A 15,207-nucleotide genomic window follows, 5' to 3' on the forward strand; every position below is an offset into this window, starting at 1 on the left:
CATGGCAGGCCTGTGCCATTCCTGTCTGATGATTTTTCTCCTGTCTGCCCAAGGAGGCTGGCACATGCATTGTCTTCCTAGTTTCTTCTCAAATGCCTCCTGCAGGGAGGCCGTACAGCCCAGCCACCGGGGAAGAAAGCTCCCCAGGGAAGAGCTAACGGCGCAAGTGCCAGGCCACCCGGGCTGCCGTCTCACCCCCGTGTAGGTCAGCTTCCAATTATGAGCCCGTACACAGAAGGCTTGTGCTTACTTGAACTGAAACTCTCAACCTGCTGTAACGTCATCAGAACCTCGTGTATGTCCTTCATGCTGGTGTCTTTCTGGCTATATAAAAGGAGCCGCTGAGCATCTGAGAACAGGCGAGACACACTGCAGGGGGTGCAAGAAAAGAAGAAAAGCCCTGGTTAGACCAGCTGCCTCTCTAGCTTGAAGAAAGTACCTGCCAGGAAAACATGTCCCAGCCTGGCTAGCCAGGTCTTCTTCCATGGGCCAGCGCTGGGCACTCCTACTGCTCCCCACGCCCAGCTTCACTAATACCTGACGTTCCTGCCCTCCCACCCACCATCCCTGCCCCAAATGCTCTTCCCAGGTGTCCACACAACCAAATCTTATGATCCTTCAAGGCCCAGCAGCTCCCCCATCACACACACACACACACACATATCCAGAGCCAGCTTATCCATGAGACACAGTAGGCACAGTGCCCAGGGCCCAGGATGCTCTTGGGGATCCCCCCAAATTTTTAATGTCTTTTAAAATCAGAATTAAAAATGAAATTCAGAATGAATATATATGATTAAAAAAACCCAACCTGGATTATATCCATCTTGGTACCAACACAGTTATAAAATAAAATTCTTAATATTTTTGTGTTCAAGAAGGGGGTCCCTGAAAGCGACATAGCCTAAGGTCTGTGAATATTACAACGTGGCCCTGTCTGGCCTGGCTGCAGCTTCCTCGGAACTGTCCTGATACCTCCCCCACAGTCCTCTGTCCACTCTAACTCATGCCAGGGTTCTGTGTGTTCCAAGAATCTTCCATGGCTCGTGCAGCAAACACTTATTAAGTCCATCTTTACGTCCAGTGTTGAAGCCAGGAGCCACGAATACAAAAGCATAGGAAGCAAGCTCCTGGCCCTCAGGGAACTCACACCTGGGGAAGAGGAACACCTGCAGGCGTTGGGACACTGCGGCATGACAGGGCAGTGACAGAGTAAGAGCCAATCTGGAATAAAGTAACAGGCTCTCCCAGCCTTGGCCGTGGGCCCCTCCTGTGCACATCTGTGTACCACCTCCCCCAGCTGTTGACCAGCCACTTCAGATGCCCAGGAAATGTGGCTACGTGAGTAGGCTAATTACCGGACAGAGCTGCAGTGTCGTGTCTCCCCCTTCCCTCGTTACCGACCAGTTTGGGGAAGAATGCCCCCAACCACACAACTCTTATTGTCATTAAAGCTACTCATCGTTACCCCTAAAATGCGCCAAAGGAAGATCCCACAGTCTTAAATCCTGGCGGCCACTCTCCCTGCCCTCATTCTTCAAATCTTTACAAAAGCAACTTCACTCAAATTCAACCACTCAAAATCCTCCAGAGGTTGAGAAGGGAAGGAAACGTATTAACTGACAAGTTTGGAGAGAAAACCTGATACGGTACTTACATGGATTTGTTAAAGTTTCCAACCACCCCAGGGGCCTCACCAGGAGTCGGATAGCGGAAGCAGGGGTTATTGGCATTACAGATAATCCCCTGAATCCAAGGAAGCGTTCCTGCAGAGGGCATGGCTTTGTTTGGAAAGTGGCCTATGAAATTGAGAAGAAAAACACAAAAAGAAACATTAGTTCTTTGAAGCGGTCTCATGGAACCTTCATCTCTTTTGGTTCCACCCATACACTGCTCCATCCCAAATCTGTCCCCTTCCTCACATCCCAGAGAGACTGGCCACCTCTGAGCTGACCCCAGCCTGAGTTGGAAACCTGGCATCAGATAGTAGTTCTTAATCTACTTGCATCATCTGGAGAATGGGCTCCATGACCTCAGCCTTGGGGAAATGATGAGAGGGGCAGAGCTGGCCATGCACGGAAGGGCCTGGCATGCAGAAAGTTCCCAACTACCCATACTTCACCTTCCACCACCTGCCTCACCTGCCTGAGACATGGAGGAGCCCTGAGAATGACCTGATCCAATTCCTTCATGCTCTAAGGAAACCACAGCAAGATGAAGTGGCAGGTGAAGAGTGCTCAGGCAGTCAGTGGGCAGGACTGGGAGTGGACCCCACATTTCTGTGATCCCAGTCCATGCTCCTTCCCTTAGACCTTAGGCTTCCCCTGTACTCCAGCCGTCCTCAGTCCCCTCTGACGGTCCTCCATTGGCCAAACATATTAGTTTCTCCTCCTCTGCCACTCACAGGCTCTTCAAGGACACCTGATAAACATGCTAACTTGGGGTCAGATGTCATCTGTGAAGCTACATTTGTTGTCAGTGCTGTTATGTTCTTCATCAAAACAATGGGCCCCACCCAGCCCATTGGTCACCTCCTCACTCTCCTTTCCCCTCATTATGCAAGAGCACCTTACAAACAGCATGTTTGGCAGTACTTGGGTGGGTCCTAGGTGTCAAAGGTACATTTGGGTTTGTGGTAGTTGCCACAGGTGCCACTTAGGAGGATCAAGATAAATGTGCCCTGGAACCAAGCGCTCTATAACCTAAGGACCAAGCATGTGTGAATTCCTTTGGACATAAAGGCCATGGCTCCAGCTTTCATCATATTCTCAGGGTTACCTATGACCCTAAAAGAGTTAACAACCATCAAAAAAAAAAAAAAAAAAAAGGCTCTAAGTGACGAAGAGCTGTGTTGCTGTAGGGGTCTGAGGGGGGTCAGACCTATGGGATTCATATCCAGTGCCTGCAACTTGCTAAGTAGCAACTTTGGCCAAGTTACTCAGTTTCCCCATCTGTAAAGTGGTGATAAAAATACAATCTACTTCACAGAGCTGCAGTGAGTATGGCATGAGTTCTTACAGCAAAGCATGTAACAGAGTGCCAGCACAGGGCAAAGGCTCAGTGAGGGAGCCCGCCAGGATTGTTGCGGCACTCTGGTTGGGAGTACTCACTCTGCTACTGTCCCACTGGGACCACTCCTTCCACCTCACAGTGACCACCTTCCTCCAAAGCAGGAATCCTGTTTTATTTATCTTACTCTTTTCGTGCAGATGGGCTAACAGAGTCTCCCCCAGAAGATAAGCTAGAGCCAGCTACCCTTTGCATTTCCAACATTGGGGTCGTTTTTTCTTTTTCTTCTATCATAGTCCAACCGGAGAGGCCACATCCAAAGCAAGGATGTAACAGGATCTGATCCCTGTGGCCATCCTCTGCAGGGACTCTGGCCTGTTGAACATTTACTCAGTCAACCTCCTTATCTCCCTGTTAATAGTTCAAGGAAAACCAAACAAGGTCCCTTGCCTAGGTCAGCTGCTCCTCATACAGGGAAAAGTTTATGTAATCCAACCAAATACTCGAAGAATCAAGGGATTCTCTTTAACCTCCTGAAGATACTGACACCAAAGATAGGGTGGTGTTGGTCCAGGCAGCACAGGGCAATGGAGGTGAAGTTATTGTGGGCTGATCTTTGGGGAGTACAACAAAGACCCTTCCCTATAGGTTGGGTCCCACCAGATTTGCAAAAAAAACAAAAAACAAAAAACAAAAAAAAAAGCAGTATGGGACTTGGCAGGATGACAATCAGATAGCATAATGGACTCCCAGGGCCCAGGGAAGTGATTAGGAACTTCATGGCTCTTGATCAAACTAGGGAAGATTTCTGGAGAAGAAATTATACATCAATCCTTCATTCCCAAACACCAGACACCTCTGCAAGCCTCACCTTAGCTCTCTGCCCTTCTAGCTAGGTCCCTGGAAGGGGGTGAGAATAGGAGGTAAGGATGCAAGAAGTGCACAGCTGAGGGGCAAAAATCTCATCTGCCTTCTCTAAGTATAAGAATTTGATGTTTCTGAGAATCTATCATCTAGATCGCGAGGGATCTGGGTTAAAATTCAACTTGCCCAAGATCACGACCTCAGCAAGTAGTGTAGCAAGGATCCAAACAAACCCCCATTTGTCTGATGCCAATGTCTGCACTATTTCCACTACACCATCTTGCCTGCTTGCAATCATTCCTGAGAGCACGGCCTAGCGGATAAAAAGGCTGAGTCTTCCCTAACACGGGTACTTCAGTGAAGCTTAGGGTAATGCTAAAGTACAATCAAATGTGCATTTGTTCATTAATCTCTAGCGCACCCAAAGAGAAAGCAGAATTACCTCCCAGGCCTACAAATTGAGTGTGTATTTCATTTTATGCTCTTTTCCTTTCTGGGGAAATCAGAAAAATCACATCTGGCAGGATGTTCTTGAGGTTTTGTGAATTTCAGAGGCCTTTTTTTTTTAACTTGAATATGTATAATATGCACTGGCAAATTAGCGGGTAAATAACTGCCCCTATGTGTTTTGAGAGAGATGGGACCGGACTAGGAACACTATTAAAAGGTGACCCTAACCCCCCTCTTCCCTGAAAAACCATACCATGCAAAAAAGCCTGTGCCGCTGGCAGGGTGTGAGTGGAGCTGGCTACTGGTCGGAAAAGTCACTGAAGCAATGGAACAGAGATCCCAATTACACCTCTCATGTTAGGGACCCCGGGTGGCTCAGTGGTTGAGCATCTGCCTTTGGCTCAGGGCGTGATCCTAGGGTTCTGGGATTGCATCCTGTATTGGGATCCCTCTCTGTGGGGATCCTGCCTCTCCCTCTGCCTATGTCTCTGCCTCGCTCTCTGTGTCTCTCATGAGTAAATAAAATCTTAAAAATTAATCAATTAAAAAATTTTTTAAATAAAAATAAACCTCCCACATAAACGTTGACCCTTTGCACTGGGACATTTCTGCAGACAGTCCATCTAGTGAGTCTAGCCAGAAGACAAAGACGGTGATTACAGAATAATACTCGGGACAACCACAGGGGGTAGGTGCCATCATCCCCCTTTGACAGAGTTGAGGACACTCAGGTACAGAGAAGTTAGGTCACTTGCCCAACCTGATATACCTGGGAAGTGTCAAAGCCAGGATTCAAACCCAGGGAACCTGCCATCTAGGGCTCTCAGGCTCTTAGCCTCTACTGTATTTTCTACCCTCACTGTAGAGGCAACTCCTGACATCACCGAGAGTCAGATGGTCGGAGCTCGATTTCACCTGTGTCACTTATTAGCTGTGTGACCTCAGGAACGTCCCTGTGCTTTTTGGAGTCCCAATTTACTCATCAAGAAATTAGGGACAAAAAAAAAAATTAAAAAAAAAAAAAAAGAAATTAGGGACACCTGGGTGGCTCAGCGGTTGAGCACCTGCCTTCGGCCCAGGGCATGATCCTGGAGTCCCTGGATCGAGTTCCACATTGGGCTCCCTGCATTAGAGCCTGCTTCTCCCTCTGCCTGTGTCTCTGTGCCTCTCATGAATTAATAAATAAAATCTTAAAAAAAAAAAAAAAGAAATTAAAGCCTATGTTCACAACGAGGGTCTATTATATGAGGTTGTTGTGACAGTCAAGTGAAATGATAGTAGTCAATCCGAGCAGTTCTATACAAATGCTGCTTCAAATGCTTTGGTCCCTGACTTACAACTGTGCATATGAAAAAAGACAAAGCATATGAAAAAGCCCTGGCAGCGTCCAGATGACAGCTGAGGTCCGGCCGAGCCTCAGGCGGCTTGCCGAACCCCCACTCTCTGACTTGGCGGTAGGTAAAGCTTATTTTACTTTCATGATCTAAAATGTACGAAACAGATGCTGGCTATTATTATCATTACTGTTATCACCGTTCTCTAGGACCGTAAATGGTTTCCGGAGTTCACGCCTTATCAAAAACTTAGGAGCTTTTCGGTTCCAACCCAGGTGCAGTGTTTCCCGGAGACCGTGCCCTGGGGCGGGCGCGCGGATACTCACACTCATGTTGCTCATAGGGCGGGTAGCTCAGCCGCACGGAGATCAGGATCAGGAAGATAAACAGAGGCCAGGCCACTTCCAGCAACAGCTGACACTGCGGGGGAGCAAGACAGAGAGCACTGTGAATCTACGACTCGGAGGCCGGACTCCACTGGACTCCGGGAAACCTAGGGCCGCTCATCGAACAACTGACCAGCTCCCGGCCTCTCCCAGCACCCTCCGGGCTTTAGCAATGCCAAGTTGTTGGCGGCCCTCATGTTATGACATACTCCTTCCGTGCCTCTGTGTTCTCCTTAAGAAAGGGAAGACCCGGGGATCCCCGGGTGGCTCAGTGGTTAGAGGCCTGCCTTCGGCCCAGGGTGTGATCCTGGAGGCCCAGGATCGAATCCCACATCAGGCTCCCTGCATGGAGCCTGCTTGTGTCCCCGCGCCGCCGCCGCCCCCCCGCCCCGCCGTGTCTCATGAATAAATAAAAAAAATCTTAAAGAAAGAAAGAGAAAACCCTCCTACCCTGCATCCTCTGGCTCTCTACTTAATCTTCGTTCCTCAAGACCCTCTGATCTCTCAGGCTGCGGAGAAGCCCTTCCCCTGTAACAGCATCGCATGCATAGTCCTCCCAGGGCCTTCTCCGCCAGCCTGTCCTCATCTGTCACTGGCTTCCTGGTCACTGGCTTCCTGGGGCAGTTTGAGGAAGCTGAGGGCAAGCAGGGAGTCAGCTTTGCACTCCCAGCCCGAGGGCAGTGTCAGGTAGGGAAGGACCCTCTGTGGAAAGGAAAGGGTGGAGCAGCCTGCGGGGCTCAACGCGGCGCCCCCACCTTGGCTCCTTGAAACGCACACAACTTGCCTCCCCGCGGGGCTGAGGAGAAGGCTCCAGAGGACAACGGAAATGGACACAGGGCTCCACATTGACCTGTGCGTCTCCACGACTGGAAAGAGCTGGGAAAAGTGCAAAGTTCTTCTGCTGCATCTACTAAGGCCTCAGTGGGTTAGATCTTCTCAAGTGGGTTAGATCATTAAACTCCTAAGCAAGCACGATCCACTGGGTAAAACAATGCAGTGTCTCTAAAGGAAAACCTTGCCTCAGTGAGTTACCAGGGGATAAACAAGCTCAGGGACAGGATGGAAATCATTAGACATAATTTAATTGAACCAAGGGTGTTCAGACAACTAGGTACACTGCCCAAAGACTCTCACCGCTTTCATTCCCTTTGTTGCTAGACTCTGAGGTTCCAATTAGGATGAACACCAAAGAGCCCAGAAGAGTCATGGGGCCTTGTGGTTAAGAGTAATTACAACTGTGGCTGCAGAGTCAGAAAGCCAAGAACTCTGGCCCAAAATCCTCCCCTTTTATTCAAACAGAATTCTTTTTTCTTGGTCTTTAAGTCCATACATTTTTATTGTGGAAAATTCGAAATTAAAAAAAAAATCTAGAAAAGTAGAAACAAGTACAGAGGAATCACCCTTAATCCTACTTTCCAAAGATAATCCCTAGTAAACTGAGCTAACAAAAACCTCTATTAATATTTTTCTTTTTTCTATTCCTACATGAATACTTTTCTCTACAAAACTGACATTATAGAGCATATATAATTTTGTATTTTGCTTTTTTCAGTTAACATTATGATGGGAATGTTTTCCAGGACATAAAATATTCTCTTTAATAAATGGATTTTAATGGCCATTTTGATATTCCATCCCGTGAATAGATCATAATTAATTAAACTTCTCTGCTCTTGCTGGTGTTTCAAATTGTTTTTACTTTTTTATTTATCATTTGTGTTGAATTTTGTTATTTTAAATAACCCATTTTTAATTTCCAAAAACCTTTGATATGATTACCCATTAAACTCTTTCTTAAATCTTCTTTTTGGAAGGAAAAACAAAGATGATAATAGTAGATGTACTGAGGTGACAAGAACACAGGTGATTTTTTCAAAATACTTTCCTGTGTTTCCTAAATTTTCCATAATGAGCATGTATTACTTCTCGAATGGAACAAAAATCCACGTTAGCATATAACCATGAAGAAGAGTTTATATTATTTGATAGCACACGGTGGCGAAGGGGCGGGGGGGGGGGGGGACAGGTCCCTCTTTGGAAGAAAGCGTACTGCCAATGGAGTCTCCAAGACCAAAGACGTGGCTGGTCTTCCTAATATTTCTGCAAATAGTCCCAAAGAGGTAACACACACCGAAATTTCCAAGCTTTCAAATGATATTTGGTCTCCCCTACCAGCAGAGTTGGAAATCCCTCCTTGGTATCTCCCAGGTACTGGGTGCCTTCACCAGCACTTGGCACAGCAGGGCCCTATTTAGAAAGGACTTCCCCCCCACCCCAGCCTGTCACTTTCTTCTCACTAAGTCTGCCACATATAAAAGCTTAAAAACCATTCACTGAGTAAGAGAATGAACTAAAGTTTATAAAATAATAAATATAGAAATATAAATCAGTTGAGCCCTCTGGGAAAGCAACTTGGCCATACATATTCAAAAGACATGCTTATCCTCTTTGACCAAGTAATATGCACAGGAATTCATCCTACAGCACTAAATTTATAATATCAAAAAGCTATATACGTGAAGTTATTCATCCACTGAAACACTGTAATTGCAAAATATTGGAAACAACTTAGTTGCACAGCACTGGGGAAATGATTAAATTACAGTACATCTATTGGACGATATATTATGCTGCCATTACATCTATGAAACACAGACACTATTAACCATATAATATTAAGTGAAAAAAAGCAGAACACAAAAGTGAAGGCATTACAAGCTTACAGCTAAATAAAATCACTTCCAAATATTAACAAACAGGAATGAAGCTTTTTAAAAATGGCATAACTGAACGAACTCAGAAAAGAATAATGAATTCAGGAAAAAAAACAAGAACTAAACTAAACAAAGAGTATAAAGAAGATAAACAGTCATCAACCGTGGCATGATGAAGCTACCATTTGTACACTTAGGATAACAGAAGCTACCATTTATTTAGAGTCCAATATGTAGTAGGCACATTACATACGGAGTATTTCAATTAACCTTCCAAACAACCTTTGATGTAGGAACCAGTACTGTCCCCATTTTATATGTGGCAGGGCTAAAGCTCAAGAAGGGGCAAGTCATGGAGACAGAGGCAGAGTTAACATTAACAGCTAGTTGTGCCCAATTCCAGAGGCCACATGGCAGTGACACAGCAGGTGGCCAAGGTGGGAAGGTCAAAAAACACCAAATGGTCCCAAAGAGATAAAACCAACACATGGCCTATAGATTTATAACAGTTACAGCTGATACTGAGCACCTACTAATAATATACCAGAGATTTTTTATACATCTCATCTCTAATATTTAATTCTCATAAGTTGAACTGTTACCATGAAGCTAAGATTTAAAGAACCTATTACCCATAACCTGGTAAAAGAGTGCACCAGCACTTGATCCCAGCTCTACTGACCCCCATGTGCTTTTGCATCCATTTTACAGATGAGGACCCTGAGGCCCAGAGAGGTGATAAATAAACATCCAAATGTTGGCAATAGGATATAAACTTATCGAATAAAAACTGCATTGATGAATTGCTATAAAACTAGCAGGAGTGTCACTGGCATCCTGCCATGGTAGATTTGGGGCCAAAAGATCCTTCTCTTACTAACTTCCAAATTTATGACACTTTTTTTTACCTGTGAAACAGAAATTTTAACGCATACCTCTCAGAACTGCTTTGAAATTTAAGAAGATAATAGATATATTTCAAAACTACAAGAGGCAGTCTACACATCAAGAATCATTATTATTAACTATGAAGATTATTTGGAAATACAGGAACATACATACCAAATAATGTCAAATGAAAGAAGAAAACAGAACATAAAATGATACATATGTGATGATTTCAATAGTCTCCTTGTGCTATTGTCACTCAAGTCCTCTCAAGTGGCAAGAACCACACAATCTGATCATCATGACCCATCCACCTCAGAGACTTCTTTTGCATATAAAATAAAATTCAACTGCCCTTTCCCAGCTCCGAGGCCAGGCATGATCTGGCCCTGCCAATCCCCAACTCATCCCCGGCCAGTCTTCATTCACTACACCAGCGTCCACCGGCTTTTCTGTTTTTGACTCAGGAACATGCATTAGGCCCCATGGCCCTCACATCTTCTAGCTCTCTACCTGGAATACGGTGCTTCTCATCTCTGAGCTCCTGATCTTCGGCTTGAACTTCAGGGCTCTCAGCTTAAATGTCATAACTTTCCATTCTAAATTAAGACCCTATCCATAGCCTGGTGGTATCTAACACAGTGCCACAGAGTTTGTCTGATTTATTTTCTTCCTAACACCTATCACAGTTTGTTATTTTATTTTTACTCCTGTGATCACGTGTTTCATCTCTGCTTCCCCCACTGAAAGGTATGCTCTGTGAGGCAAGGATCGTGTCTACATGCCTGCTTCTCCACTGTACACCCAGCACACTGTCCCACATGCAGGAGACGCTCAATAAATATTTATCCAAATGAAACATAAGTGGCTATGTGTTCTAACTTTCTCCATGCCACAGGAGATGAAACTAAAACTCAAGAGAAATGAGTTTCCTTTAGCCATTGAGGCATATGATGGCCAAGCTGGAATCAGAACTGAATTAGAATTAAATAACAATGAGAATTACTATCTGAATTTGAACTGTCACTACCAGGCCAGGAACAAGGACAAGGGAGAAATGTGTACATTGAAACTGGAAGTGGGGAGGGAATGTGGAAATTCTTCATCTACCCTGGAAAATTCTCTAATGGCTCTTCAATGAGGAATTCTAATTTTTACTTATTTGATAGTTTATTCCTTACCATTAACCAATGTCCAAATATTGATCCCCTATGCAAAAATTAGAGTTACCTGAGAAAACCAACCACATGGTTAATCAGTTCTACTGGAGAAAATTAAAAGCAAAGGCAAAAAAGAGAGGCTATATGGCCACACTGTCCCATCTGTTCCATGGGACCTTGGCCTCTGGCTTAGCCTGAAACCAGATGAGGATCCTGAGAACTCTGAAGCCCCTCACCCTTCCTGTCCCAAGCCCTGTTTGGCTGAATGACTGCCACCCACACAAGTTAACCGTTACTTTGGACCCAAACTGACCTTTGCACCGATTTTCAACTTTCGCAACTCAGTGTATTCTTTGCCCAACAGAAACAACGGAAGCTAGCCCTGGTAGATGGTCCCCATGAGGGGACAGTGGGGGCACAAGAGAGGTTCCCCAGGATTCGTCAGCAAACAAGGACACAGAGAGAAAGGGCAAATGCTGCCTTTCAACCGGGTTATTCTGGGGTATACTGTTCAGCTCCCAGCTTTAACACATGCTTCCTGGCAGCAGCTCCCAAGGTCCCTACAACAAGGGAGCCTGCTTGAGACCTGCAAATGAATGGCCCATTTGACACATTTACCACATGTTCAGCAAATACTTTTTAAGCATATCCTGGGTGCTGGGTGCTGGGCTCTGGGCCCAAGTGCGTATACTCTAGGATCTGAGAAAATGGGAAATGAGCAATGATTTTCCACACATTGTGGGCAAGAACTATCATGGAGCTTTTTCCCCTGCCTAGTGGGCAGGGCTGGTTCTGACTGTGTGAGCTAACAAAGTGGGACCAAAACCCTTAACAGGTCCCACTGTCTCAACAATATAATCTAGAAAGCCAAGCCAGGTGGATTGGGAAGTAGCTACCAGTAAGCATTTCAGATCCATGGGCATTAAACCTTCAGTGCAGACAAAGCGAAGGAAGGAAGGAAGGAAGGAAGGAAGGAAGGAAGGAAGGAAGGAAGGGAGGGAGGGAGGGAGGGAGGGAGGGAGGGAGGGAGGGAGGGAGGGAGGGAGGGAGGGAGGGAGGGAGGGAGGGAGGGAGGGAGGGAGGAAGGGCAAGCCTGCAGGGCCACCAAGAAACTGGTTCTGGTGCCACTTCCATGACTAACCCACCCTGGACCCCCCTGCCCACCCTCCACCCCCACCTGGAATCCCAGTTCTATCAACTGTATAAGGCTCAGGCCAGGTCTTTCCAACTCTAACAATCTAAGCATCTGTAACCTGAAATAAACCACCACTTTTTTTGGTTCAGCAAAATACATTTCATATCAGGAAGTGAAGAAGCACATGCTAATAGGCTTGTGGTGTATCATCCAGAAAAGCCCTTTTGGGTCAGGATGCTGTATCTTTACTTCCGCCAACAACTTCCATAAGGCTACCAGTTGCTTTTGACTAAGCCTGCCTATCTCTCTAATCTTAACTCTTTTTAAACTCACAAGCAATACTAAACTAGAAGCAACAAGCTCAAGACCCGTGGAAGCTGGCCCAGTCTGGATGGCCCAACCCCACCTCCTATTCCAGTACCCTGAGCTCCTGATTCCTTGGTGGACTTTGGGGAAATCTCTCCTCTGCTCTGTGTCTCAGTGTTCTCATCCATGAAATGAGAGCTCTGGGCTGGACTGCCCCTGGGCCCTGCTTTCATTGTTAAGATGATACAATGCTTTCCACCACTCGGTGGCTAATAGACACACTACGGCAGAGATGGTTTCCCATCATGTGAGCTGTTGCCACCAGGATGAGACAACGCAGAGGACCTGGACCACATGAAGTTAAGAAGTGAGGGCAGGTGATGAATACATAGGATTTGGAAACACCCAGGACGTGGGAACAGCCGTGAGAAACAGGAGCAAAGGCAAGCAAAAGCTCAGAAACATCAAGATTTTGAGGCTGAAATAGAAAAAATAATGATACTACTGAAAAGCAATTTGACATAGTGATTTAGAGTACCAATGTTAGAGTCGGGTTATCTAAATGTGAATCCTGTGTGTGCTTCCTGACTAGCAGTGTGGACATCACGTGGATTACTTAAACTCTCTCTGTACTTCAAGTATCCCAGCTATAACATAAGGAAATAATAGTACTTCGTGGGGTCCTAAAGAATGAATCCAATTAATAACCCACTTAAGGGCCTAGCACATGGAAGCTCATTCTATTTGCTTTCATTATATTATATAATATTATATTTCACTATTACTGTCATCACCAAGACAGATACAATACATAGATTCTAGTCTCTGACTAGTGATTTTAAGATATAGGTCCACACTTGTAACATAAGGGGCTAAAAAAAAAAAAATCATCATCGTTTCTCAGACTGGAAAACCTATATTTCAATGAGGGGTTAAATATGAGGTCTCTGAGGATTTTAAACATTTTGTGTTTTCATTTCAATGGTCATCTAAACAAATTCAAATAAACATAACCGAATTTTCTGAATGCCTACTTTGTAACTACTTCTGGCATAAAATTTGAAAGCCTAAGTTTATATTTGTGTCTGTGATTGTGTTGGCACCAATATAATTGTAGCCAACTAATGAGAAAGGAACAGATGCAGATGCAATTTATAAATGAGGAGACTGGAGCAAATGAAAGCCAAATGACATCAAAGGAAGGTCACTGGAAAAGTGGTTGAAGAATGGAATCGTTGTTAGCACATAGTAACAGAGACTGTCCAAACTCAGAAGAATCAGCATTACAGCATTTGCTACCATATTCACATTACCACTTACACTTTGGGTTTCAGCTGAACATTGGCAGCTGTCTTACTCCATTAACAATGTTAATTTGAATTGTATTGGCTTTGCAATTTTGTTTGCATTTAATTTGTAAGTATGCAGGGGTCATTTGGTTGTATAACAGCCTATAAGAGCAGAGGCTTATATCTAGTTTCACATATGTACACATCTAAGAAACGTTACAATAAAAAAGAAATCTCGTGAACACAAGGGGACCTTGACATTTTTGTTTTCTTCTAAAGAAGGTCCAAGTGTTATTCTAGTTTAAGAAACACTTAAGTCTCTCAGAGGTCTCTTATAGCTCTTCGTGCCTAAGAAAGACGATCATTTTGGTTATAGACATGTTAAGCTTAGTTAAGATAGCCCAGTGGGGACACAGGCTTAGAACTCAGAAAAAAAAAAAAAAAGCAGGGCAGGAAACGGGTTTAACAGCCAACTACAGGGGCGCCTGGGTGGCCCGGTCAGTGGGGCGGCCGACTCTTGATTTCGGCTCAGGTCAAGATGTCAGGGTCGTGAGATCGAGCCCCACAGCAGGCTCTGTGCTGAGTGAGCGTGGGGTCTGCTTGAGACTCTCTCTCCCTCTGTCCTCCAACGCCCCCCGGCCTCCACACTCCCTCTCTCTAAAATAAACAAATAGATCTTAAAAAGAATAAAAAAATAAGAAGAAGAAGCAGGCAGCTACAGAGCCGTGCAGACCAGATGGGATGTCTACGAGTGTTCGGAGACAAGCCAAGCGCTGATGTCCGAGCTTCAGGGACGTCGGCAGGCCTCACAGCCTTGCCCCTTCCTCGGTGTACCGCCCCCATTCACCCGAGCATTAAAGGTGATCGTCTCAGGATTGCGCACAGGATTCTGCGTCCCATCCAGGAGGTGAATGACTTAGAACCCTCCAGAGAAACCAAACAAATCTCAGTTTCGTATTCCTCCTGGCTTGCCGGCAGAGCTGCCTGCGTGAGTCCACACGGACGCTCAGGAGACCCAGGCCCTCCGTCAACTCACTTCGCTCTCACCTCCCAGCAGTCCAGGGGCCCTTCGGGTGCTCTTGGAGAGCCCCCAGGTGGCCCCCAGGGCTGCAGCAAACGGACAGAGTGGGCTGCTCAGGGACAACGGTCTGCCAGACGCCGGAGGCCAGAGCTCCCGCCTGGGCACCCGCACAAGCTCCAGCTCCCTCTCGGCCTGGCTGCTCATCTGCCGCGTCCGATGAGCAACAGGGCGACTGCGTCAGGCCCACGCGGACCTGCGCCCCCGAGGGCCACGTTCACTCCATCCCTTTGAGAAAACCAAGGAGATTCCCTGTCCTCCCCCCTCCAGCCCCCAACTCAAAACCACGAGGAAAAGCAGAGGAGAACCGCCTCCCCTACACCCGAGAGACCCCCGCTTACGGTCTGCCTTCTTCTGAAGGTGAGGTTCTTCCACAGCAGCAGGCGCAGCTGAGGCCAGGAGGCCATGTCGGCTCAGCGGGCGGCGCCAGCACCGTGCGTGTGGCTCGGGGGCCCGTGGAGGCGGCCGCCGTGGCTGGTCATTAACTGAAAGATAAAGCAGGAGGGGAGCAGCCATCAGTCACCGCGGCGAAGCCAAACGCCAGCCCCCTCACCTGAGACCTCAGCCCCCGGATCGGGGGCCTAATGCTCTCCG

General features: G+C 46.3%; 1 protein-coding gene across 5 annotated transcripts in view; it reads right to left on the minus strand.

Moving 5' to 3' along the window:
- The window catches only part of ABCA1 (ATP binding cassette subfamily A member 1), a 128,533-nt gene that overhangs the window by 93,225 nt on the left and 20,101 nt on the right, over positions 1–15,207 (minus strand). For all 5 annotated transcript variants that reach the window (XR_012038383.1, XM_072842211.1, XM_072842213.1 and 2 more), the window contains exons 2-5: positions 14,955–15,098; positions 5,984–6,077; positions 1,658–1,799; positions 251–369 (exon numbers count right to left, since the gene is read on the minus strand). Coding sequence is in view for 4 of the 5 variants with exons in the window: in XM_072842211.1 (XP_072698312.1) it covers positions 251–369; positions 1,658–1,799; positions 5,984–6,077; positions 14,955–15,020 (421 nt within the window). In the remaining variant the exon portion in view is untranslated. The remainder of the gene's footprint in view (positions 1–250; positions 370–1,657; positions 1,800–5,983; positions 6,078–14,954; positions 15,099–15,207) is intronic.

This window comes from Canis lupus, chromosome 10, assembly GCF_048164855.1.
Source record: "Canis lupus baileyi chromosome 10, mCanLup2.hap1, whole genome shotgun sequence".
In the NCBI taxonomy this organism is placed as follows: domain Eukaryota; kingdom Metazoa; phylum Chordata; class Mammalia; order Carnivora; family Canidae; genus Canis; species Canis lupus.